Source organism: Semicossyphus pulcher, unplaced genomic scaffold (genome assembly GCF_022749685.1).
Source record: "Semicossyphus pulcher isolate SPU_LCO1_2020_fin unplaced genomic scaffold, fSemPul1.0.p SCAF_7, whole genome shotgun sequence".
Classification (NCBI taxonomy): Eukaryota; Metazoa; Chordata; class Actinopteri; order Labriformes; family Labridae; genus Semicossyphus; species Semicossyphus pulcher.
The window spans coordinates 21905926-21930740 of NW_027211748.1; the positions used below are offsets into that span (position 1 = coordinate 21905926).

Genomic DNA, 24815 nt, shown 5'->3' on the forward strand with positions numbered 1-24815 from the left:
TATTTGTAGATACACTATTGGCCATGCTGTATCAATAATAACCGCCCTTCTAGAAAACACTGTCGTTTCCTCTACTGAACTCTCCCCCAGTCCCTCAGGTGCAGTGCCAGGTGTGAATGCTTTCTTTTATGAGCGGATGACAGTAAATTAGATTACTCTATAACTTAATCAGATAATCCCACACCAAATTGGAGGACATTGGTTGCTGTACAAAAGTGCAATTGCCTCTCTTGTTTAAGTGGGGACTTTGAACAAACATACACTCACACAACTGTGCTAAGTCACAAAGGAGTGGTTTACAGTAGCATTCAAAGGAAAGAGAACAAGGTTTTTCTTAGTCCTCAATTGCACTACTTCTTGTCTGTGTTGGATTTAGCAAGCTGCAGACACACAGGAAAGTTAACAATGTGGAAAGCAGCTCTTTTTTTTGTGTTCCTGCTGCTGAGCGTGGGCGAGTCTGTGGCAGAGAAAAAGTTGAAGACAGAGGAGACTGAAGCCGTTGTTACCAGTCCTCCTAGTGACTCTGCTTCTCCACCTTACCTGGGCAAACTGCTGGTGATACCCATGGATGGGAGTCACTGGGTGGCCGTTAAGGCTCTTGCCCAAGAAATGGGCCGCCGCGGACACAGGGTGACAGTGGTGATACCAGAGGTCAGCATGCGGATGGGTCCAGGGAAACACTACGACACTGTGACCTTTCCTGTCCCTTACACCAAGGCTGATATTGATCATTTCATGTCCACAAGCAAGGACATGTTTGAAAAATCTGATACGTCTTTCATAACGAAGATCAAGAAAACGTTCTCACACATGCAGGCGTTTATGGAAATCACCCACACGACTGCAGAGTGCCTGCTGTTCAATGATACGATCATCACACATCTGGCACAGCAGGTGAGTATAGACACAGAAACAGGTGTTTCGTCTTATAAAATACAACACTTTAATCTGGAATAATGAGGCGTTAGTTTTGACTGCGTCTGCTTCTCTTGAGGTACTTGTTCTAATGTCGTGGACTGCATTATACTGTGGGATGTTCAGGTAATCTTGTACAATCAGCTTCAAGTGCGTCCGGACACTGGTGCCGACCATAGACTGTATAAATAATGGACGTAGTCTCAGTGACGTCCCCCATTGGTTTCTGAAGAAGCGTTTTGAAGCGCGAATTGCGCCGCCGCTGGGGGTCGCCATATTGGAAATGCCAGAGCCGGCTAATCCAGAGGCAGGCAAAGACGCGGAGCACGGCGGAGCTAAAGCCTATGGCTGAGTACTATGGGCGGGCCGCATGAATCAGCCCGCTACGGCTATGAAGCTAGGCTATATGCTCCTCAGCGTAGCTAGCGGTTGTTAGCCATTGACTGTATAAATAATGAATGAGCTAGTTTGACTTTGACAGGAGGACATTCTGCTGGTGATTGACTGCAGGTGTTTAGTTATCAAACTATAGAAGTAGCGGACTCGCTGCTCGCTCGTCCGGTGAGAGAGCAGCGAGCTGACACGTAACGGGAAACGTAAAAGAACCGGTCTCTTCGTCACTACGGTCCGCTGTAATCTCTCCGGAGAAACGCCAACAACTCCTGACTCCTATTTACTGGCCGACGATTAAATAAATAAACACTGCACAGGCTAACAAGCAGCAAAAGCAAGCACAGTATACCTGCTACTTAGTGCTAAAAACATTTCAATACAATAACACTAGCATTTAACTCACCGAAAAGCTGGAGCTCAGACTTCTTGCACAGCCATAAAGTTCCATAAATCCCACAGAGACAGATTATTTGTCCAAACTTTGAATGAAAAAATCCCCAAAAGTCTCCAACAACCCAAACAGGTGAAGTTAAGCTCAGTGTCTGTGTCTGTGTTGACGTCTAGCAGACAGCCAGCAGGATCCACCTGTCAATCAAGTGATCCGGCCCCTATGATTTAAGGCTTAATAAAATTAAAACGGGTGTGTTATAAAAAAATTCAACCCCGTACAGTTATCAACAATAAAATTAGCTATTTATAACAAACCCGTTTTTTGTACCAGGCTGTAAACGTGTTTATTTCTGCTGTAAAAATGGGCATTTTCCCACCAGCTGTAATGTTATTTCTTGTTTTCTGGAGCCAGCCTCAAGTGGCCACTCGAGGAACTGCATTTTTTTTGCACTTCCGCATTTGCTTCATTTTTCAACACCGGAGGTTGCCGCTTGGTGCCGACAGGCAGTGTATAGGCGTTTTTTTTTTTTAGAATAATCAGAAGCAGCATCAACAGGGTCAACATAGTCATCATCATCATCATGAATATCCTAATCAACATCCTCGATGTCATCATCTTCAATAGCATCAATATCATTAAGGTCAGAGGTGTTCACAAAGAGCTGGGTCTTTAGCTTCTTCTTAAAGGTGAAAGGGACTCTGCGGACCGAATGGAGTTTGGTAGCTCGTTCCACCACCTGGGGACTACTGAGGAGAAGAGTCTAGTTAGCGAGGGAGTACTAGGCGCCTTTCATTGGCAGAGCGTAGTGGGCGGGAGGGAGTGTAGACCTGGATGAGGCGTTCAGGTAGGCAGGAGCGGTTTTTGTTGCTGTTTTGTAAGCTGCTGCATTCTGGATCATCAGCAGAAGTTTCAATGTGCATGCAGGAAGGCCTGCGAGGAGGGAGTTGCAGTAGTCAATGTGTGATATCACGAGAGCCTGTACCAGCAGTTATGTTGCAGTCTCTGAAAGGTAGGGTCTGATCTTCCTGATGTTGTACAAGGCAAATTGACATGATCGAGCAAGCAAGGCCACGTGAACCTTACAGTGAACCTGGGCGTCACAATTGACGCCCAGGTTCTGGCCAGTGGGTACGACTTCAGTTCATCCAAGCTGGATATTGATCTGTGGTTGCATTGAGGGTCTGGCTGGGATGACAAGGAGCTCAGTCTTGGATAGGTGAAGCTGAAGGTGGCGTTCTTTCATCCATTTAGAGATATTGGCAAGGCATGATGATATCCATGCCGAGGCTGTAGTGTCCTCTGGTGGGAATGACAGGAAGAGCTGGGTATCATCCACATAGCAAGTATGAGAAACCATGGGAGCCAATGATTGCACCAAGTGAGGTGGTATATATTGAAAAGAGAAGGGGACCGAGCACTGACCCTTGACCCTATGACTGTATGATTGCCACACTTTAAATGTTATCTTTATAGAAAATGTTAGTTTATTTACTTTCCAACACTAAACTGGGATGAAAAGATTAAGAGAGAGAAGGATGTTAATGTTAAACACAGTGATGCTTGTGCTTTATTAGTGCACACTACTGAACATTCGCCCCTTCTTCCTCTTCTCCCTGTTCACCTTTTCTCTCTGCAGGGTTTTGACGCCGTTGTATCCGACCCCATGGTGCCCACAGGAAACTTAATCGCTTATAAACTAGGTGAGTTCTGCCACACTTAGGATTATCTGTGGTTTTATACGTCCACCAGTTTCCTCACCTGGCAATGTTGCATCACTTTCAGGTCTCCCCATTATTAACGTCCTGAGGGGGATCCCATGTCATCTGGATATGAAGGCTTCTGGCTGCCCCACCCCGCCCTCATATGTGCCCCGCTTTTTCACTGGATACACAGATAAAATGAACTTCAAGGAGAGAACTATCAATACTTTGGTGAGCACTTACAGCCAAATATGCAGGGACTGATTTATTATTAACTTATTCAACTGAATTGTAGCGCTTTGCCAAGCAGCACCACCTTTGTTCCTTATTGTTGTGTGTTGCCTCTGACCTACAGGTAGCTCTCCTGGAGCCTCTGATGTGCAGGCTGTTCTACTGGCACTTTGACACCATAGCCCATCAGTTCCTGGCTGAGAAGGTGAGCGTGGCTGACGTGCTGTCTGAATCTGACATCTGGCTCATGAGGTAACATGTACAAAGGGGATACAGTGAGATTTTGCAGACATACACAAATAAACTTAGATTGTCTGGTGTAGGAGACATGCCCAAACATGCTTATATATATCTTTATTAATCACATCTGGTTTTATAATTCAGTTCTATTTAACTATGATTTAGTATGACTGGTATGTGTGGTTATCATTTAAATTCCATCCATCCATCCATCCATCCATCCAACCACCCATCCAGACCCAGACATCCCTCGCCCCAGCAATGTGTTCCAGTTACTCCTGGGGGATTCCGGGGCGTTCCCAGGCCAGATGGGATATATAAGCCCTCCAACGAGCTCTGGGTCTACCACCGGGTCTTCTCCCAGTTGGACGCACCCGGAAAACCTCCAAAGAGAGCTGCCCAGGAGGCATCCTTTAAGGCAACCTACCTGAGCCCCCCCTGGAAACTCCACCCTTCCAAGGAAACTCATTTTGGCCACTTGTATATCCACAATCTCATTCTTTTGGTAACTACCCAAAGCTCATGACTATAGATGAGGGTTGGAACGTACATCGACTGGTAAAATCAAAAGCTTTGCCTTAAAGCTCAGCTCCCTCTCCACCGCGACGGTCCGGTAAAACGCCTGTATTACTGCTGACGCTGCACCAACCCGTCTGTCAATCTCACAATCCATCTTACCCTCACTCTTGAAGACTCCTAGATACTTGAACTCCTTTACTTGAGGCAGAGACTCACTCCCCAACCGGAGGGAGCCATCCACTGTTTTCTGGATGTCCCTTGTTGTCCCTCTGCCGGGAATGTGTCTGACCGAGGATGCGGACACAGCTCTCACTTTGCTTAAACAGAGACTGGATGGCTTGTAGCAACGGCCCTGGTACCCCATATTCCTGCAGAGACACGATCATAGGTCTTCTCCCAGTTGACAAAACACGTGTAGACTGGATGAGCAAACTCCCATGCTCCTCCCACATGGGCGTTGAAGTCCCCCAGTAGAACTATAGAGTCCCTAGTTTTTCTCTCTAATGTTTAAATACATATTATTGTATTGTCTTTGAACAGGTTTGACTTTGCAATGGAGCTGCCACGTCCTCTCATGCCTAATCTGGTACTAGTAGGCGGAATCAACTGCAACGTGAGAAATCCTCTACCTAAAGTAAGGCCTGAGTATTTAAGATTTTAATTTAAAAACAATTAAACGTTCTTTCTCACTTCATGTCACTGCTCTTTATGGAGGGAGGGAGAAAGATCACAGAGTTAAATGCCAGACCCTACTCTCTGTGTTTTGCAGGATCTGGAGTCGTGGGTGTCAGGAGAGCACGGCTTTATAGTGTTCACTCTGGGCAGCATGGTGTCAGATATGCCAGAGGAGACGACCTCCATTTTCCTGGAAGCGTTCAGACAGATCCCACAGAAGGTACAAGAATATATAGAACACACATTTTAAATCATACATCAATGCACTAAACAAAAATGTTCTGACAGGTAATATGGAGGTACGACGGGAAGATTCCCGACAATGTCCCAGATAATGTGAAGATGATGCCCTGGGTGCCTCAGAATGACCTACTAGGTGTGTAAATCATCAAATGTGAAGCAAACTGACAAAACTGACCGACGATGCTTCACATACAATGACTTCTGACATATTTGTGTGTTAGCTCAACCCGGAGTTCGGGCTTTCATCACTCATGGCGGCTCACACGGTCTGTTTGAGGGACTGTGCCACGCTGTTCCCATGGTGATGGTGCCGATTGGTGGGGACCAGCCTGACAATGTGCAAAGGCTGGCGAGCAAAGGAGCCGGAGTTGTGCTGAATCTGTATACGATCACTACAGAAGACCTTCTCCAGGGGCTGAATGAGGTCATCAATGACACCAGGTGAGGGAGAGAAGGTCGCTCATAGTGCGGTCGGCTTATCAAAAACAAGCTCAGTGGAAGATACAAGTGGAAGTTAAAGAATCTGCTCTACTTCACTGTATTTTTAATCTGTCCATGTCCAGGTATAAAGAGAACATGCAGAGGCTCTCAGCTCTCCATAAAGACCGACCAATGGAGCCCATCGACCTCTCTGTGTTCTGGACAGAATTTGTGATGCGGCACAAAGGAGCAAAACATCTCAGAGCTGCAGTCCATGACCTCCACTGGTTCCAGTACTTCTGCCTGGATGTGATCGCGTTTCTGGCAACTGTTGTGCTGGTTTTTGTACTAGTGACTGTAAAATGCCTCAAACTGTGCTGCCGGAAGCTGAGCAGGAAGAGGAAGCAGGAGTAACCTGGTGCTACTTTGCACATTAAGCTCAGTAACAACATCCAGCTCTTTCACGAACACCTCTGAACTTAATGATATTGATGATGATTACATTGAGGATGTTGTTGATGTTGATTAGGATATTAATGATGATGATGAAGACTATATTGACCTTGTTGATGCTGCTCATGATTATCAAAAAAATAAAACGCCTGTGCACTGGCTGTCGGCACCAGTGTCCGATCACACTTAACTGTTTGTTGGGACTTACTGCCTTTGTTCCCTCCTTCTTGATTGTTGCTTGTGTTGTATTAACTCTCACATGTAGGTCGCTTTGGACAAATTAAATTGTAACATTCTAATATTGTAACACTCTTTGTTAAAGGAGATTACAAATAATCATTATCATTCTAATATAAATGCAAAGTGAAGATGGTTTTAACGGTTTGATTTAACAAGTGTAAGAATAAGGGAAGCCATGAGGTGATCATAAGGACATTTAATAAACAGAAAATACAGAATTTTATTGGACATTATGTTCAAGGATTGAGGGACAAAGATGAGCATTAGTGGCCACCCTTCTTTGGGGGGAACAGAGCGTACTCGACAGCCAGAGCAACAGTAAAGGCAGCAAAGCCCCACTTGAAACCTCTCAGCAGCACATCTGACAGAGTGACAGCACGAGCGAAGCCGCCTGTGTACCTCCACGCCTCGTTACTAAAGACAGAGAGAGAGAGAGAAGAGGAGCAGGGTCAGAATAAAGGATTACTGAAATATCAGCTATGTTTCATGTAGGTATATTTACTGACCGCGCCCATGGGTCCTTGAGGCCTCTGGCTGCCAGCCTCTGCTGTGTGAACTCCAGCGGTGTTCCCTCCGGCTTCCACTGCTTCCAGTCTGGCATGGACATCTTGCTATGGCCGTGGTCACCTCCCATGCTGAAGGCAGATACAAATATTTACAACACGTCTGAGTTTTAGTACAGTGATAATATGAGACACACAAAATAAAATACTCATAATCCACAAATGCTCTCCAATCGAGGCCCAAACACCCTCAGATATACAGTGAAGGAAAGTGCCACATGCTGCATTTCAACACCCAATGAACAACAGAGATTAACACCCTGCCACAAATAACATCCAAAAATGTCCATGTATCTTGGTTTACTTTACAGTATTTTTTTATTCTGTAAAGGCAAATAAGTAGATGATCAGTCCTGAGTATCTCCTCTTCTACTTTGATATTATTTAACTTTCAGCGACGCTGAAGCTTAGTCTTGTCAAATGAACGTAATCACCTGTGTAAAAGGCTCTTACATTGAAATGATGGTGACATAAGAGGCCAGTTTAGTACACAGTACATCACAATACTATAACCAAAACATTTTCCTTCTAAATACTGTTAAATTATCTATGTATAAACATCTATAAAAATTGCCTGTTTGCATAGACACTGTCTATTTTTACCAGTCTTACATCGCTCAACATGTAATATGTTACTCAGCTTAAATTTCTCAGGACTATTTTTTTGCACTGTTTTAGTATCAAGTCTGACATGTAAGGAAAAAGCAAATAAAAAAAATGTATGCCACAACCTATGCAATGATTACTTTAAAAGTCGGCCCAAAATCATTCTATTCTCTACTTTTAGAAACAAAGTATTATACTGTACTGTAGTACGAAATACTGTAACAGAATTTACTACAGCCACAGTGAGCCACTACAATAAGACTAGGCATGATATCAATTCCACTACAGGGGAGACTTGATGTTCTCTGCAATTAGGTGGGAAAAAACAAATGCCTAATATTGTAGTATCGAAATCGTCAAATGGGGTTGCAAAATATCAGCAAAAGATCCAATATCTTGAATCCATAATATTTTGTGAATAAAAAACTGTTAAGAAATGCCACATTATATTGTGTGTTCAATGTCATTGCTTTCTAATGTGTGCTGTTACTATTGAAAACCCAAACTTTAAACTGGTGTTAGAAATTTGAAATACGATTTATGGTATTACTGACGAGACATATTAACCCAACCATTGTCACTCATAACACAACAAATTTACCAAACTAAAATAAATGATCGTACTGTTACATAATCAATACCCATGTTAATAAAATCAATGCGTAGACAAACAGGTTAGTTTCAAAGGTAGAAAGTTTTTCCTCAGCTAGCATCATAATTCTATGTGCTAGCATTTCGTTAGCTAGCTACGTTCATTCGCTTGATAAATTATATTGCAAACTTTGTTTTCTAAGACGCATTGTCTCTACCTCCATACACGTAAAGGTAATACAATCACCAACTTTGAAAAGGAAACACAAAAACAAGGTAAAAGATTAACATTTAAAAGAAAAATCTGTGTACCTGAGTGGTTTGTTGTGACCTCTGCTGCTTGAGTAAGTGTTGCGACCGTTGACGTTGTTTTACGGCAAAAATACGGCACAGCGTTAGGAACAAAATTCTCATGGCGAAAGCGTTTTAACTTTATCCTCAAGTACGATTAAATTTAACAGCAGAACACCATATAAAAAACACGGCTATGCGCTTATTTGTTGCTGGAATATCATTTTTCATTGTCCCGCTAACAGTACAGGGCATTATAAGAGATAAACTCCCTTGTTTGTGTACATTTGTGGTCCATAAAGCTCATTCTGATACATGTAAATTGTGAAGAAGCAGCTGTTTCAAAATTACGTAACATACAATATTATCAAAGCATAGTTCTGATTAATCTGTATACTTTTGTAGACCATATTAGATCCTTAAACTCTATCTGAACTCTGGGGTAGACTTTTTCAAAAGACCTTTTTTGCATCCACGCATACAAATGTAACAAAAAAAAATATTTTACTAGGTGTATTTTATTAGAAGCATTTTAATAATAAAGAACATGTTTTTTCAAATAAAAATATACAGGAAAAGTTCCACATTCTGTGTGTAATACAAAGATGGATGTTAAAACTAACACTGTAGTGAAAATCAAAAGGTGAAAAATAAAAAAGGGGGTTGAAAAATAAATTTGCTTTTTTGATCCGTTTTTTTGTATTCTGTCAATATAAGGACTTTGTATCATTTGTGTTACAAAGCACTGTGTTTACTTACAAAGGCACTGAAAAAAAAGTTTACGTAAATTTCAATAGTTTACTTCACATCTCATCATACCAGAGAAACAATCAGACATGCAGTAAATTATACTGTATACAATTATGTACATGATTTACATAACAAATAATTTCTCATTTATCAGTCCACAATGGTGTCTTCTTTCTCTGACGGTGCATGTGTTGCATGTACAGCTCTGTGTCCATGGTTCTTGTGAGCGAACATGCATCGGTCTCATGCTCAGTCACAATGAATTACAGTTTGCTTTTTGGGTTGAGCAGGTCCTTCAGAGCCTCCTGGTTCTCCCCCTCTGGAGCTTCAGGCCATGCACTGTGGTCTGGAGACAAATGGAAAAAAACACTCAGGTATTCAGTGAGCTACCGGTATGTACAGTATCACAATATGCAGTACATAAAACATGCTGGAGTTTGGATGCATGAAGCCGTCCGTACCAGGTATCTCCCACATGGAGCGATACAGACTCTGTCCTGCATCGACCCTCAGAGAGGCTCCAGAGATGTAGGTTGCAGCAGGAGAGAGCAGGAAACACACTGTTGATGAGATCTGAAAAAGGAACAGATTCAATAACTGCTGATCTGTCACACTGCAACAAAGCGGAAGGTAAACAGACTCTGCATTTATTAAGTATTGATAGAGTATTTTCTATTAAAATCACTTCACTGCCCACGTCATGACACTGACCTTCCCATCATACTGTTTTAAATGACTTTCTTGTCTCACAGAGACAGTAAAAAGTCTGATATTCTGATGTTCAGATTGGCTCAGAGGCAGTACGACTTCACCCCCCATTCAGCCTCCGTGTGTTCTACATAAGATACGTAACGTAACAGAGGCATAATGATCCCACCTTGAACTGGCAGTGTAAAAAGCCCTTAAGGGTACTTTCACACCTGGACTGTTTGATCCGTTTGAACCGAACCCTGGTGCATTTAGCCGGATAGTCCGGTCGGTTCAAGGTGGTGTGAAAGCAAACTCAAACTGTGGTGTGGACCAAACAAAAGAAATCTGGTCCGCCTGAAAGCAGGGGTGTCAGAAAAAACTCAGACAACAAAACATTAAATCGTGATCGTGTTGAGTGTGATTGAAGAGTGTGCTCTCTCTCTTTAGTTCAGGGAGTTTTCCTATGAGGAATTCCTGACCAATCAGAAAGCAGTTTCCACGTGCATCATAACTTTTAGTCCTCTGGTAAAAGCTGCAGTGTGAACACAAACAAAACTTAATGCAAACATTGCAACAATTTGGTCTTTGATTCGGATTAAACAAATGGACTATAGGTGTGAAAGCACCCTAATTGTATCTGGGGTTTCAGAGTGCTTTCCTCAACAAAATTTCAGTATCCCTACATCATCACAAACCTCTTCTGGCATCCCCAGCCTCTTTGCGGGGCTGCATGGGATAGACATCTTAAAGATTTCTGGCCCAAGTTCCTTGTAGTTCTCCATCGCAGTTTTGGAAAAGATTATGCCCTGCAACCGGACAAATGCAAAGACTTAAAATTACTGCATGATTAAAGACCTCCAACTTGAACGATTTGTTAGGTACATACTGGTGCAACTGAGTTTATTCTGACTCCTGATGCTGCCCACTCGATGGCCAGAGTTTTTGTTAAGTTGTCCACTGCAGCCCTCGCTGCCCCTGTGTGTCTGTCAGAGAGATAACGTAAAGTGCTTGAACAAACAGGAAGTGATTGGTTTGATGTACATTTGTGCGCAGTGCTGCTTACGCCATGCCTGGGAAGCCTCTCCACATGTCAGCAATGATGTTGACGATCACTCCTCCGTGCTTTTTCATCCATGCTGCATAGACTGTGGACAGACCAACAACAGTCACACTGAGAGCTTTAACAAACACACACAGGATCAGTGTTAGTGGCCTGCATCTTACCCTGCTGGCAGCAGTGAAAGGTTCCAGTCAGGTTTGTGTCGATCACAGCTTTCCAGCCTTTGGAGGACATGTACTCTGCTGGGCTTTGGAACTGACCTCCTCCATTATTCACCAGAAAGTCTATCCTGCCGTACTTCTTCAGGACTGTAGAAATAAGATCCTTCACCTGATGCATGGGAAATCCAAACAAGAGGACCATGAAATCAGAGGATAGAGCACTAACAGGAGGCAGTTAAAGAGGCTGAAGATGTGCAGAGGGAGACCCACCTCGTCCTCCTTTCTAATGTTACATGTCACAGGAGTGACACATGCAGGGCTGGAGGGAGGGATTTTCTGTCTCATCTCCTGAGCTGCTGCCTCCAACCTCTCCGCCTTTCTGCTGGAGATCACCACACTGCAGCCTGAGGACAAAATAGTTCATGACAAATCTATGACAAAGCCTGGACTCATATTAAATATAGCGATTCATACAAACAGATAACTGCTCAATCAATTATTTGGTAAATCGGAATTACTGAATGCATGCTCCTGTGTCATTTTTCATTCAGTGCTCTCCAAAAACAGATAAAATGTAATTCGGAGTTTGAATTTATTTTCTTTATTTTTTAAATCACATTTATTTTTAAATAATTTCAGACCAACATAGACAGTAACTTGTCTGTATGTAATCAGTGTTACACCAAATTCAGTGACCCTTCGTATTATGTGACAAGATATTGATTTTTTTTACACACTGACGCGCTCTGTAAACGTGTTAAATCATTTTTTATCAAACAAATTGATCTGATAGCTGAAAGCACGCATTTTGTTTCCACAGTATATAAATTCGCTGCCCATGGTAAAGGACCTACAGACTTTTATCTGTGTCGAAGTTCACTTGGCTCTTGTTGACAGTCCGCTGCTCTCCACTTTCAAATGTCTGCACTGTGAATAAAATGTCCTGCTGTGACTGAAAAACTCCACTTACCGAGCTCCAGCAGCTCTGCAGAGATAGCTTTACCGATACCGGTCCCTCCACCTGTAACTATCGCTACTTTGTGATTAAACAAGCCCGGTCTGAAAACACTGGACGCCGCCATATTGGTTTCTTGTCTTCACCCTGCTGAATAGAATCACGACATCGGTCCCCCTACTGGACGTTTTACGGCAGTTGGCGTCTTCAGTGTTACATTGCTGTGTTGAGGATTCAACCAGTGTTTTTACAAGGTAGATTTTTTTAATACATAGAACTTACTGTATTATAATATTGTGTAAAATATGGTTTTATCAAGTTGTCAATATTGAAGTGTTTTTCAGTACTTTGGCACTTATTTGTTCGTAGACAATCAAAAGTGATAAAGAGATAGCCTACGCAAATTTGGTGTCTTTTAATGTTTCAAAAAAGAGCGTTTTTAGTTTTAATAATGCAGTACTTTCATTGACAATTATGTTATCAAGCATTTGCCCTGAGAGTATTTGGGAGGAACAATCTGATTTGTAAAGACTTAAAATAGTCATTAAGCTCAACTACCACGAGTGAAAAGCTAAAAAAAAATAAAACAGCTTGTATCTGTTTTATGTATACTTATCTGTAGGTATGTCTAATTGTACTTGTGCTGAAGGTCAATAAAGAGAGCTATGAAAATAAAATAAAAAACCCATCTTGTCCTGCGTTTTTTAAATTATATTTTCCTAATCATACAGCCACTGCTGACAATGTCTGACTGAAAGTAAAAGGTGATTGAGTTTATGCATGCAAATCATCTCCTTCACCACATCTAAATAAAACCAAAACCCTGTCTTATGAATCAGTGCAGTGAGCCATATGAGCAATGCCTGCACCAAGAAGTAGATATGGGATGAAGCCATCAATTCTCCACAGGTGAAAATACAGACTACTTTGACCCCATGATGAAAGTGAAAACTCCCACAATTCTGAATATATTCATCATATTTGGTAAAAGACATGAGCGCAGTTTTACCAAATACAGGCCAGGAAAACCAGTTTCTTCCGCTGTGGCAGCAACACGTGCAATTAAGCTAGGACCTCAGTACTGCTTTTCAAGTTGCAACTTGAACTCATGTTTGTTGAGTTTGTTGAGGCATCTTTATGTAGTTCCCTCTCAAGGTTTGATTTTACTGTTACACTGTGAAACAAATGTAAAAAGACACAAACAAAGATTTCCGCTCCAGACCGATTTATTTTTGGATGTTGAGGCCATGTCCAGGTCGGTTAAATTATAGAAAACAACAAAGTCCCAAATCCACCAGTGATCGTTGCACTTGGTTTACTGGTCCTTCAGCTCCTTCAGCCTCCTGATCGCGGACTTGACTGTGACAGCGGAAGTTGTGCTGCAAGAGACAAAACAAAAACATTACTTATACTTGGTATATTCCTGAGATTCATGTGACCAAATAAAGTTTGTTTTCAGCCATAATTTACTAAAGTGTAAATAGCTTTCCAGGTAACAGTACATGATCAACAAGCAGTCTGTAATCACCCAAACTTTATTTGAAAGCACCTTAGAGTTGTCTTGTAGTTCTTTAACATTTTTCAATGAAATCTTGTTGACTGTAGGTGTGATAGATTAGCAGAGCCATCTTAACATAACGTTTTTAAATTTTGGTTTGGAGGCCACGACTACTTTATTCCAACATGGCTCTATACTGGTCGTTTTACAGTTCTCCATTGACACAATGAAACCCTTCCTGGATCTCATTGAAGAAATGCACTATTCCCTGGGCTGGCATCACTGCAAACTTACAAACTGAAAAATGTGGCACATGCTCTTGAAAAGATGTTCTCAAATGTTACAACAAAACTTATTTCTAAATTAAGCGAGGGCAGAATATTAAATTGTACATTACATTGTGCATACTTGCCTACATATAGTAATCAAAAAATTGAAGGAATGCATTTTCACAATCAAATACCCAGTCAACCATAGATGTTATTGACATTCTAAATGTTAGATGTTTTCTGTATGATTGTGATTGCTGTGTTGCTCCTGTCTCACACTGAACAAATAGAACCATGCACTATGTTATTTGGGCCAAACCATTGTGGAAATAAACGCTTACATTTTTTGGACTACTTTATTAGAAAATAGGCACTTTGTTTGGCCACAATGCATCAGTACCACCTATAAGCTTTGCAATAGATCTATTACAGATACTGACAACTAGCATAATATTTAAACTTTAAGAGAGGTAAAAACATGCTGTATGGCTGATTACTCTGACAATGTTGTGTTGCTTCTTATTATAGTATATATACACTACGTACATACTTGACATATTTCTTACTTCTTTATATTTCTTCATGCCTCTGTGTCAGAGCAACTATAACGCCCAAATTTCATTAAAATAAAGTATTTGATTCTGATAAAACCCTGTCAGCCCTCAAACCAAAATAATTTATAAAAGAAAACCTAAACAGCAACAATTTCAATTGTGGATACAAAATATTGACAGATGAAGCGGGTTGTTCATATTACAGTAAAGCAGAAACTTACTTGTAAGTCCAAGCACCTCCAGCCACGGTCTTCCTGCAGGACCCACAGTGCCAGATACCGACAGCCCTCCTCTTCATCTTGGTCTGAAGATGAAAACATGACATTGATGATTTGTCGAAACATTATGAGTGTACCAAACAGTAAAATCAACTGCAGGAATGCCCAGTGTTCCTCCCCATCAGTAGATACACTGAATACTGCACTGCTTTATGCAAAAGTTGGTAAAAGAGTTGCAGCACAGCCTTCTAGTGATCCCAGGGATTTCCTTACCTTGCCACAGAAAGAGCAGGTGTATTTTGCGTGCTGGGAGATTTCAATTTTCTTGACCATCTTCCTCAGCGATGCACCGTAACGTGTGCCATATTTACCAACGATCCCCACCTTCTTGGTACGCTTGGCCTGTGAGAAACATGAACACACAGATGCAAATTGCAGCATTAACAAGGGTGTTGAAGCAATAACCATTTCTGTTATACTGTGTTACTGCTAAAGACTGACCACTTGACTGGCACTAAATACAGCAACTTTATAGATTCAAAGTAAGCATCAAGCAATTTTCTACCAGCCAAATATTCAAGATTAAACCCTACACGTGATTATCATATCACATTACTGCAATTATTCGACACATATTTTAAGTGGATAACAAGCAAAACCTAGTGGAACTAGTCAAGCAGCCAGCTAGCCAATATTAGCTTCCTCTCACCAAGTTAGCCACCTAGCTAACTTGTACTACTTCAACGACCTCGGACCAGGGTTTGAGACGGCCAACTAGGTTAACAAGTGAAATATGCCACCCAACTTTATTTTAATATCAGTGGGTCCTCTGCACTAGGACAGAAGCTAATGGCATGACAGCATGCTAATATGACAAGCCCGCCCGGTACTTTGGTTAGCTGTATGTAGCAATGGTGGCAGCCATTACTGTCTCAGTAGGACACGAAAACATCGTTTTTACTGTCAACAAAATCTCTAAACCAACACAAGTAACACCCGGGTCTGATAAAAAACGACTCCACAAAGCCCCCAAATATGTGATTGTATAATATAAAGCACACAAAGTGTCAGATTGACATGGATTAGGAAGGGGACATTCTAGGCTCACCATCGTTTCAGTGGAGACGTAGGTCCAAAGAGGGATTGCTTACGGCGCAGGCGCGATTTACCCAGTCGTTGCCGCTGCATTGTGGGAATTTGAGTTTTCGTAGAATGCAGCTGTAACTACACACAAATAAATACAACAGTTATTGTCAAATCGCATAAAAATACAAGTGATTTAATCCAGAGATAGTTTTGCTGTTGCAAACTCTGAACAAAAAAGGTCTTAAAAAACGCAATAGTAACACAGGAAATGGATGTAACTAAGGACGCTTCGGTGGATACGCGCAGGCGTATTCATGGGGTGGGCGACAACAACCCTGGCTGCTGCAGAGTTGAAATGTTTGCCCACCTAGCCTGTCATAATGCGGCCCTTTTTGTTTGTGAACATATAATGCATTAGAATATTCTCTCTTGACAGCTAGGTTAGTTGATGTGCTATGAAGCTAACACGGAAACTGGTTCTCGCTAAGGCTAAGGCCTCCGACTTGGAAAGCGTGAAGAAACTGAACTGCTGGTAAGTGTTTCAGCAAACAGTGGTTTCAGCAGACATTAGATGTGTATTGGTTTGCATGGTTGACAGGTCAGCTTGTTTTGTATATGTTGTATTTATGGTAACGTTCAATCATTTTCTTTTGTGTGCAGGGGATGCAACCTGACTGATGTGAGTAGTCGAACAGTTAAATTGTCACACTAACACTAAATTCACTATTTAACTTCTTCTTTGTTTAATGTTATTGTATTTATGTATGTATACAAAAAATATAAGCTACTCCCGTATCTTTCCAGATTTCTATCTTTTCTCAAATGCCCAACATTGAGGTGCTGACACTAAGGTTAGTCTTTTTAACTCTTTGCATGCTTTGGCATGTGTAAACACAGAGCAATGTGTCTAATTACACTGACATGATATCGTTACATCTGCACTTGATCAATGAATCCTGTGGTGTTCTCATTGTTCTCTCTTTCTACAGTGTGAACAGCATCTCATCTCTCTCTCCTCTGGCTGGCTGTCAGTCTCTGTGTGAGCTCTACCTGAGGAAGAACATGATTCCCTCACTCTCTGAGCTCTCTCATCTACGTTCACTGAAGCGTCTCAGGGTGCTCTGGTTGGCTGAGAACCCCTGTTGTGGATCTGACTCCAGCCAGTATCGCCTCACCGTGCTGCGCTGCCTGCCTCACCTACAGAAGCTGGACAACCAAGGTGAGACTACAGTGGCTCTGTCACTGCATTAGAAAGGGTTTTCACCTACAGTGGGAACAAAAGCCAAATGCTGATCTTGCGCAAAACTTTGCATAGCTCTGAGCTTGTGTGTTTGGCGTTTGCAGTTGTGACGGAGGATGAGATTGCTCTTGCTCTCGTGGAGGGTGAAGTGGTCACCACCCCACCAGGCAGCGTCCAAAATCAGCTCTCCACCAACGGACATCCAGATGCAGAGACAGAGAACGACCCTCTGAACTACAACATGGAGGAGACCAAGTAAGCCTAGTGGTTTGTAGGGGTGGGGAAAAAGTCCCCATGTTGCTAAGGGGGCTGCCTTACTTTTTTGTACAAGTTGTATTGAGCAAAATATTGCAAAATGTTTCAAAAATTGCAACAATATCATATTGTGACTAAAGTATGGCGATCTCTGGCAATTCACAACCTTAGTGGATGACTTCAACAATTACAGAACGTCTGTCTTTTGAACAATTTTTTTTCTCTTTTTTACGAAGCAAAATCAGGGAGGAGTTGGGGATGAAGCCCCTCTCCAGAGATAAGTTCCCCTCTCTTTCTTCTCCGTCAACCAGAGAACACAAACAAGCAATGAAGAAGGTTCGCTCTTATCTCAAATGCTTCTCTCAAATTCACAATGTCAGAAGAAACCTTAATACTTGGAATATTGTAAATAATCTTTGCCTTTATGTGATGAATTGTATTTTCAGTCGCACACCCTCGATGCAGTTCTTCTTCTGCTGAGAGATCTGGATGAAGAGGAGCTCCACGTTGTGCACACAGCAACCCAAAACAGACTCCAGACTTACACACTGGACTCAGAAACGCTGAGCGATTCCCTGCAGACACAGAAAACTGCCGACATCCAAAACTGAAATATTTCCCAGCATGCACTCAGGGCCAAACTTCTCCCTCCTCTTTTTCCACCACTAACCCAAACCCCCCCCCTTGATGTTCTGACACAGCATCCAGAAACGTCCCCTTTTTATCACCCGGTACCCTCTGATTGCTACCGCTTTGCATGTGATGTTTTTCACTGACTTTTCACACACGGCTTTTCCTACTGAACCATTTCCCCGGCTCTGTTTTTTCACAGCAGCATGCCTACCTGCCTCTTAAGAACAAAAGATTGTATGTTTTGCTAAAGGTAAATCTATTTCTGTAATTAAAGAGATTAACTTGCAATACAAAAACTCTACATGTGGATTTTATTTACACAGCTGTCAGCAGAAAACGTGTTCACACACCAACACACAAGAAGTGAATGTCACAGTGCTACGGGGGGCATTTATGACAACTACATACATGTCACCAATAATGTATTTAAACTGGGAAGAGCCCCTGAGCTGGGCTCATGTCTTGTGTAAATCAGATGGTTCTTGACCTTTACTGAGTATCAGTGAGTGATTCAACCAAAACATCAACTCCCTGGTAAAGTCAGTGAATGATGCGGGAGTTACAGAAGTCCAAATCTTCTCTTCTCAGTCTCCATCCTCGTTCTCCAGGAAATCCATCAATGTGCTCGCATCCACAGCCACCAGCAAGTACTCCACTCCATCTGCACCCTGGAGAATCATGGGAAAAATATAAGTGAGGGACACACAAGGGGCTCTTCTCAATTCCTTTCCTCCATCTTCCTGTCTGTGACCAGGAAGTAGAGCTCCGAGCGATGCCTAAAGGCCTAAAATGCATCTGGAGGAGACGGGAGAGAGGAAGCTTACAGGAGGAGCTTTAGCGAGGATTCACAGGTGTAAACTTCAGCCATGATGTATAAGAGAGGTGTGACTTACAGCTGGAATGTACAAACCAATACGTACATAACAGCTGTAATGAACACTGACATACTATACAGACAGAGGCAACAACGACATGATCGACACATTTAACTGTCATTAATTTAAAATGATGACTCGAAGCTCAGATGTGTCGTTTTATGAAATGCCTCGGGCCTTCACTCCCCTCTCTCCTCGTGTATTTTCCTCACTTCCTCTGCAGGCATCTCAGGAGGGAGGGACCGAGTTGCAAGAAGAGGAGGCAAGGAAAGGAATCGAGGATGTACAAACTGAGCATTGGGAAAAGGCTTTGGGAGCGATGCGAATTGTAAAGAGAAACAGGACTCCACCTTGCGTGTCCGTATCAGTTTGTGGTCTCTGAACTCAGTCAGCTGAGTCCTCAGTGTGAGGTCAGAGTTCACCAGGAACGCCTCTCGACACCGCTGGTAGAAATCTTGGAATGACAGTCCTGCAGGCGGTGAAAGGAAAATATAACAGACGTAAATTCTGTGGTCATATTTACGGGGAAAATTCTTTAACACATTTTGAAGTTTTGAGTATTTCAGCACCTGTGTATGAAGGGTTATCTTTGTTTTCCAGCTGAAAGTTCACCAGCAGTTTGAAGATTCCTCTGCAGAAAGACACACAGCAATGAAGAACCTGTGCATTCATTATCCATATTAAAGCTCTGACACATCAGGGTGTGTGCGGTACCTTGCATTGGGTGTCAAGCTGCGCAGCACGTGTGTGAGCGAGGAGAGAGCGAGAGCGCCCGTCTGCTGCACCAGGAGCGAGTTCTCATACGACGTCTCCTCTGCGTAATGCTGGAACGTCACACACTCCCACCACAGCCAGTTAAACTGACTCTGCTGGAACTGGTCCCACACTGGGAGCACACAGGGATGGTTCAGCTACAACGATACATCGTAATATAACCAACCAACCATTACAAACACTCACCCAGAGGAGCGTTAATGTGGTCTAAAGAAGCCACCAAGTGCAGGTTGGGCAGGGATGCCAGCTGCCCCAGTGCACTCTGGGTCTTCTCTCCTCGCAGCATCAGCCCATCGATGTTATGGATCAGCAGGTAAACATGGAGATCTGGACCTGTGAGGAAACTCTTCAGTTTTAAAGGTACAGTAATCAAACACACACTTTAGACTGAGACAGCTGATCTGAAAACACACTCACTGTCTTTGAGGGTCTGAGTGATGAACTGGATCTGGTCTGAGGGAGTCCGGAAACTTCCCTGGTGCTCCAGGACCTCACCTGTCAGAGCATTTAAGATCTGCAATGACAGAATCATGATCAGGAAAGGAGAAAAAACTAATGTGTATCACTGCTGCTCACACATTTCTCTTTTTATACACAAGGCTGGTAACAAATCCAACAGAAAGAGCAGAATCAAACGTTAGTCTGTCTCAGATTCTTCCCAACCTCCTGACAGCGTCTTTTCATTTGTGCCACATTGCGTGCTTTTTCTGTTTTTATAGTATGTACTGCAGCTCCTTACAAAGTACATACCTTGCAGGGCACATGCATACATTTAGGAAGTAAAACTTTGTCAAAACATCGGGCCTTGAGATCACCACCAACATAGCTTGCAAGTTGATGAGACATTTCTTCTGTTGTGCAAAGAACTGGGGGTCAGAATATCCCCAAAAACATGCTAGCAAATACAAATAACAAATACTGTACTCTGTTTGCCATACATGTGTCGGGACATACTAAAAAATGTTTTTCTCTTCCTAATAGTATGGAAGTATGGAATGCTGCCCCCATCTCTCAGCTCCAAGCACATGCAATCCAATGCAGTGGTTTTGGGCTGTTTTCATCTACATGTGAAGCTGTAGTGAGAGCTTTCTCCAGCAGGATGGTGAATTCAGGACTGATTCAGAATTAATTTCCACTTATAGAATCTACATAGAAATGTAGAACCTGTAGGCAGTGACGTGGCTTTACGGGATGGCAAGTGTTCTGGTTTCTGTTTGTAGTACGCATGTAGTCCGAGTAATATTGACCAATCACGCATCAGCAGGCTGCGGGGTATGTAGGAAAAACAGCCCGTAATGCGGCGTAATGACACGCCAGCTCCCATCAGTGTGATCGGACAACAAGTTTGGCTTCTTATTCATGTCTATAAACAGATATCTGCACACTAACAGCTAACAATCTGCACTAAATTAAAAATTCAACTTGAGATAAATTTCCTTTGACGCTGTGTCATGAAAGCCATGCAGCGTTTAGATTTCCCGACTTCCTCGAATGCATCAGATCGATCAAACCTCCGTTCAAAAACGAGCATTTTAAAAGTAGTTTTCTTCTCCTGAGGACAGACCTGACAAAGCTTCATTTTTACTTTTTACTGATCTGCATCATGTTTCAGCAAAATTAAGACCCGTTAATTAAAGTAAATAACAGAAAAAACGCCCTTTTCTGTTACAATGCCGCACGCGGAAAAGGAAGTCTTGACTGGAAGTCGTTTATTGCTAACTGCCGGCTACACACCAGACATGTTCACCGGTGTCCCCAGAGGTTACATCGTGTAGCCGATGGGATCCGAGACTGATTGAATAAACAAATGTGCCAGTGATCATCATCTTAAAAGGAACATGTTCAAGTGCTGCAGTTTGGCTCCTTGCTGCAACACTGGAGCTCTGCGGCACAGAGGAATCAGATATAAGTCTTTTGAGTATTAGTTTTGACCATATTCACTGCCCACTCCTGCTCCTATTTAGTCCCAGTGTAATTGTTGATATAGGTTGTACAAATCAAGTATTTTATTTTCAAGACATTTAGAAATGTATACTGACTGATTTAAGAGTAATTGAAGGGAAGAATCCGTTGACCACAAGGTGAAATTCTTCAGCCAAGTAAGACACACGGAAGTCCTCCAGCAGAGATTTTTTGCTGCCCAGACCGTAGACGAGCACGCTGAATCCCAACCTGCTCAAACAAACACAATCACACCGTCATGTACCAAGATTCACACCTGACAAATAAAAATCACAGAACAAAGAAAGTGCAAACCACACTCACTGTAACTGTAACATCCATTTGCTAAAGTGCTTCCTGTGTTTGTTGTTAAGCTGCTGGATCTCTTTCGAGTAGCAGGACGGTTTCCCTTCTAACAGCTGGACCAGCGTCTCCTGCAAACACAAGACTGCACTTTAATAACACAGGAGCTCACTGAATACTTTCACAACACTGGCTGTTAGATACCGACCCTGTCCAGTTTAGGTGTGTGTAGACGCTCCAGGGTGCGGTCTGACGTCAGGACCTTTGAGCTGCCGTGAGCTTCAAAATACTCCTCCACCATCGTGGGCTGGTTGAGGGCTTCAGTTTTACTCTTCTTGCCGGGAGTCTTATAGAGAGCAGCGGATGAACCTTTACTGCTCTTTACTGGAGTCTTCAAGTTCTCCTTGTCTTCCTTCTTTACTTTCTGATCCTCCTCAATCGCATCATCCTCCTCCTCTCCAGAGTCGGAGGGCGACAGCTCGCTGTCACTATCTGAGCGCAGGCTCGGAGCTGAAAGTTTCAAACAGGTTTAGATCACAGCCTAAGTCTAAACTTATATTCCTTATCTGCGTTAATAACAAGAGAATCTGGGCCCTTTATAACATGTTAAACTCACTTGTCATTCTCTTCCTCAGCCTGTGGGGAGTCGTGGAGACAAACTGAACCTTCTTGTTCTGTCGTACAGAAAACAGAGGTTACACTGAGAAAGAGGACACAATAGCAACATCACTGTAAAGTTTGCAGGGTTCAAAGTATGAAGTCTCACCCTCTGTGGTGTCCTGCTTTCACCCTTGTGGTCTGGTCAGAGAGAGAGAGAGAGAGAACAGCCTTAGTTGTATGTAGATGTTTGAAGATATATAAAGAAAGTGTGTTGGACTCACTGCGGCTTGCTCTGGTGGGAGTAGAGGGTTCAGTGTTGAAGGTCACACTTTTCCCAGGAGTCCGAGCCAACTCGCTTGCTATTAACACAAAAATATAAGTGTTTAATAACATGAAAACCAAGTTAGCGATCAGTTAGTGTGTGTGCGACAGTGGAGTATGAGGGCTCTCACCAGTCTGGGCCATGCTGTGTCCACGTTTGACTTTCTGAAAGGTGAAAATGGAGGATCCAGCAACTCTGGACAAACCATCCTCGTCTTCTGTAAAGCCAAGAAAAAGGACGAAACCAATGAGTGACAACATAAAGTAACGTTATAGAATAGGCTGCTCTAACCACAGTGGCCTTTTTGGATTAATATAGCCTAGCTTCCCTGCCAGCACTACGGCAACTTTCTCAGCACCGGGGCCGTGCTGACCGGCATCCATTGTATGTGGTACACTTACTATTGACAAGTATCTCATACAACCCACTTCAGACAAACTGAACTACCCCTTTAACATCTGCAGGATGATGCTGAGGATGTTCTATGAGTCTGTGGTGGCTAGTGCTTTCCTGCTGCTGATGTGTGCTGGGGCAGCAGTCTGAGGGCAGCTAACGCCGACAGACTGAACAAACTGATCAGCAAGGTCAGTGACGTTGTAGGGGTGGAGCTGGACTCTTTGGCGGCTGTGTCAGAGAGAAGGATGCTGTCCAAGTTACGTGTTATCTTGGACACTGTCTCTCACCCACTCCATGATGTGCTGGTTAAGCACAGGAGCACGTTCAGTGATAGTATCATTCCCTGATGAGTCTGTCACTGAAGATGCACCACAGAACGCCACAGGAAGTCATTCCTGCCACAACTCCTCCCTCTGACTGCCTGACACACAGACACATAATTCACAGCTTTACTTATTATATATTCTGTACAAATAATTTACATATTTTTTTCTGTATACAAAATACAATGTATATAACAGATATTACATATTTTTACTCTATTTATATTTTCTATATTTCTTCATACTTCTAGTCTGCATTGAGCAACTGCAACGCAAACATTTCTGCCTGGGGATAAATTACGTTTTTCTGATTCTGAATGAGAATACCCTTGCAGGGAGACTGGGAGCAAGGTTTAGTGCTCGCTAATAAGTTGTTGTATTAACAATACCAGTAAGGGAAACACCAACAATGCTTGCCTGCAATGTGGGATAGAGTTTTGCTGATTATTAGATATCTTTGACTTGATACCATAATTGATTCGATTGTCTTAAAAATGAAGACTTCTTTCACTGGGGATCAATCTTTGCTGCTGCTCCTAAACAGAAGCCTAACCAGCAGTTTGTGCTGCCCTGCCTCCATGGGTGTTTTAAAGCCGTCACAAGCAACTATTCTTTTAGAACGGCAAGGAAGAAGTGATTTCAGCTCATGCATTGGGACATCTCTGCTCACTATAGGTAATCAAAAAAACAGCAGTTGACACTGACCCTCTGCGTTGTCTGTCCCCAGAGCTTGGATGTAGTTCTGCTCATCAAGGAGTCCGTTTTCATCTCCATCATGTTCCTCATCCTCTCTGACCCGTCGTCCAGCTGGGCTCTTAAACTTCACCATCTTCTGAACAGCCCCACTGCTGCTCTGCACACCTGATAGTTAGATACACACACATACAGGCAGGTAGTTTAAAACCTGCTCATAAACACAATCATGTATGCATGAGAAGAAGAGTGACTGTGTGGTCCATACCCTCCTGTTTGTCCACGATGTGCTCCAGAGCATCTCCATCACCGATGAACTTCACCTCCAACACACTCATGACTGAAGGAGACACAAGACAGTCTGACAGCAGGTAGGTAAAAGACGAGGTACTCAGAAGAGTCTCACACACTCTCTCTTAGCTTCGTATGGTTACATATTTAACTGCGAACATAGACTTTTAATTCAGTTTGGCTCTATCAGTCACGGTAACGTAATTAAAGTAATGGTAATGTTAGCTGACAGTGCAGTGAGGTGTAACGTTAGTCTCCTGTAGCAGAGGGAAGCAGCAACAATAAACACAACCTGCCCTCTGAATGTCGAAAATAAAAGTGTAACAGAAGCCAAATATATCTCAAATAAAACATCTTACCTGCTAATGTCCGTATGACCCGATTAAAACGTAAACAAACTGTCAAACACTGAGAGTTGCACTGTGTGGCGGTGTGGCAACTTTCCGCGCCATCCTCC

General features: G+C 42.7%; 6 protein-coding genes across 6 annotated transcripts; 2 read left to right on the plus strand and 4 right to left on the minus strand.

Annotated features, from left to right (window-relative positions):
• The first annotated feature begins 405 nt into the window (after window positions 1-405).
• Window positions 406-6141, plus strand: LOC138611582 (UDP-glucuronosyltransferase 1A1-like). Its single transcript, XM_069684760.1, has 9 exons — window positions 406-894; window positions 3336-3399; window positions 3482-3630; window positions 3755-3882; window positions 4930-5023; window positions 5159-5284; window positions 5353-5440; window positions 5529-5748; window positions 5871-6141. Exons 1-9 carry the CDS (start codon window positions 406-408, stop codon window positions 6139-6141), a joined length of 1629 nt encoding a protein of 542 aa, XP_069540861.1.
• Window positions 6142-6601: 460 nt separating this feature from the next.
• ndufb3 (NADH:ubiquinone oxidoreductase subunit B3) lies at window positions 6602-8566 on the minus strand. Its single transcript, XM_069684308.1, has 3 exons — window positions 8493-8566; window positions 6927-7055; window positions 6602-6834 (listed from the first exon to the last, which is right to left on the minus strand). The coding sequence occupies exons 2-3, from the start codon at window positions 7052-7054 to the stop codon at window positions 6684-6686; spliced, it is 279 nt and encodes a 92-aa protein (XP_069540409.1). The 5' UTR covers window position 7055; window positions 8493-8566; the 3' UTR covers window positions 6602-6683.
• A 431-nt stretch (window positions 8567-8997) lies between these two features.
• Window positions 8998-12214, minus strand: pecr (peroxisomal trans-2-enoyl-CoA reductase). The gene is made up of 8 exons (XM_069685306.1): window positions 12103-12214; window positions 11403-11536; window positions 11136-11301; window positions 10975-11056; window positions 10798-10894; window positions 10607-10717; window positions 9683-9794; window positions 8998-9567 (listed from the first exon to the last, which is right to left on the minus strand). Exons 1-8 carry the CDS (start codon window positions 12212-12214, stop codon window positions 9485-9487), a joined length of 897 nt encoding a protein of 298 aa, XP_069541407.1. The 3' UTR covers window positions 8998-9484.
• Window positions 12215-13295: 1081 nt separating this feature from the next.
• rpl37a (ribosomal protein L37a) lies at window positions 13296-15796 on the minus strand. Its single transcript, XM_069685013.1, has 4 exons — window positions 15735-15796; window positions 14900-15028; window positions 14630-14712; window positions 13296-13466 (listed from the first exon to the last, which is right to left on the minus strand). The coding sequence occupies exons 1-4, from the start codon at window positions 15735-15737 to the stop codon at window positions 13403-13405; spliced, it is 279 nt and encodes a 92-aa protein (XP_069541114.1). The 5' UTR covers window positions 15738-15796; the 3' UTR covers window positions 13296-13402.
• A 235-nt stretch (window positions 15797-16031) lies between these two features.
• cfap410 (cilia and flagella associated protein 410) lies at window positions 16032-18084 on the plus strand. The gene is made up of 7 exons (XM_069685260.1): window positions 16032-16244; window positions 16373-16391; window positions 16517-16563; window positions 16702-16931; window positions 17057-17207; window positions 17444-17543; window positions 17654-18084. The coding sequence occupies exons 1-7, from the start codon at window positions 16168-16170 to the stop codon at window positions 17816-17818; spliced, it is 789 nt and encodes a 262-aa protein (XP_069541361.1). The 5' UTR covers window positions 16032-16167; the 3' UTR covers window positions 17819-18084.
• A 66-nt stretch (window positions 18085-18150) lies between these two features.
• orc2 (origin recognition complex, subunit 2) lies at window positions 18151-24745 on the minus strand. Its single transcript, XM_069685301.1, has 16 exons — window positions 24718-24745; window positions 24336-24407; window positions 24080-24235; window positions 22786-22872; window positions 22615-22692; window positions 22500-22531; window positions 22350-22407; window positions 21942-22243; window positions 21755-21864; window positions 21529-21661; window positions 19907-20003; window positions 19676-19822; window positions 19430-19601; window positions 19285-19346; window positions 19066-19184; window positions 18151-18508 (listed from the first exon to the last, which is right to left on the minus strand). Exons 2-16 carry the CDS (start codon window positions 24403-24405, stop codon window positions 18425-18427), a joined length of 1707 nt encoding a protein of 568 aa, XP_069541402.1. The 5' UTR covers window positions 24406-24407; window positions 24718-24745; the 3' UTR covers window positions 18151-18424.
• Between the last annotated feature and the right edge of the window lie 70 nt (window positions 24746-24815).

What these genes read in the sequence shown, in the direction of transcription:
- LOC138611582 (XM_069684760.1), top strand. Translation starts at nt 406, where the DNA reads ATGTGGAAAGCAGCTCTTTTTTTTGTGTTCCTGCTGCTGAGCGTGGGC. An exon ending in TCTGACATCTGGCTCATGAG is followed by an intron (nt 3,883 to 4,929) that starts GTAACATGTACA and finishes GTCTTTGAACAG; the next exon opens with GTTTGACTTTGCAATGGAGC. An exon ending in GCCTCAGAATGACCTACTAG is followed by an intron (nt 5,441 to 5,528) that starts GTGTGTAAATCA and finishes TTTGTGTGTTAG; the next exon opens with CTCAACCCGGAGTTCGGGCT.
- rpl37a (XM_069685013.1), bottom strand. An exon ending in CCTGCTCTTTCTGTGGCAAG is followed by an intron (nt 14,713 to 14,899) that starts GTAAGGAAATCC and finishes TTTCATCTTCAG; the next exon opens with ACCAAGATGAAGAGGAGGGC. An exon ending in GGAGGTGCTTGGACTTACAA is followed by an intron (nt 13,467 to 14,629) that starts GTAAGTTTCTGC and finishes TGTCTCTTGCAG; the next exon opens with CACAACTTCCGCTGTCACAG.
- pecr (XM_069685306.1), bottom strand. Translation starts at nt 12,214, where the DNA reads ATGGCGGCGTCCAGTGTTTTCAGACCGGGCTTGTTTAATCACAAAGTA. An exon ending in ACATTAGAAAGGAGGACGAG is followed by an intron (nt 11,302 to 11,402) that starts GTGGGTCTCCCT and finishes CCCATGCATCAG; the next exon opens with GTGAAGGATCTTATTTCTAC. An exon ending in GAATAAACTCAGTTGCACCA is followed by an intron (nt 10,718 to 10,797) that starts GTATGTACCTAA and finishes GTCCGGTTGCAG; the next exon opens with GGCATAATCTTTTCCAAAAC.
- orc2 (XM_069685301.1), bottom strand. Translation starts at nt 24,405, where the DNA reads ATGAGTGTGTTGGAGGTGAAGTTCATCGGTGATGGAGATGCTCTGGAG. An exon ending in AAATGGATGTTACAGTTACA is followed by an intron (nt 21,662 to 21,754) that starts GTGAGTGTGGTT and finishes TTGTTTGAGCAG; the next exon opens with GTTGGGATTCAGCGTGCTCG. An exon ending in CTTCAATTACTCTTAAATCA is followed by an intron (nt 20,004 to 21,528) that starts GTCAGTATACAT and finishes CTGTCATTGCAG; the next exon opens with ATCTTAAATGCTCTGACAGG.
- cfap410 (XM_069685260.1), top strand. Translation starts at nt 16,168, where the DNA reads ATGAAGCTAACACGGAAACTGGTTCTCGCTAAGGCTAAGGCCTCCGAC. An exon ending in ACAGAAGCTGGACAACCAAG is followed by an intron (nt 16,932 to 17,056) that starts GTGAGACTACAG and finishes TGGCGTTTGCAG; the next exon opens with TTGTGACGGAGGATGAGATT. An exon ending in ACAAACAAGCAATGAAGAAG is followed by an intron (nt 17,544 to 17,653) that starts GTTCGCTCTTAT and finishes TTGTATTTTCAG; the next exon opens with TCGCACACCCTCGATGCAGT.
- ndufb3 (XM_069684308.1), bottom strand. Translation starts at nt 7,054, where the DNA reads ATGGGAGGTGACCACGGCCATAGCAAGATGTCCATGCCAGACTGGAAG. An exon ending in CTCAAGGACCCATGGGCGCG is followed by an intron (nt 6,835 to 6,926) that starts GTCAGTAAATAT and finishes CTCTGTCTTTAG; the next exon opens with TAACGAGGCGTGGAGGTACA.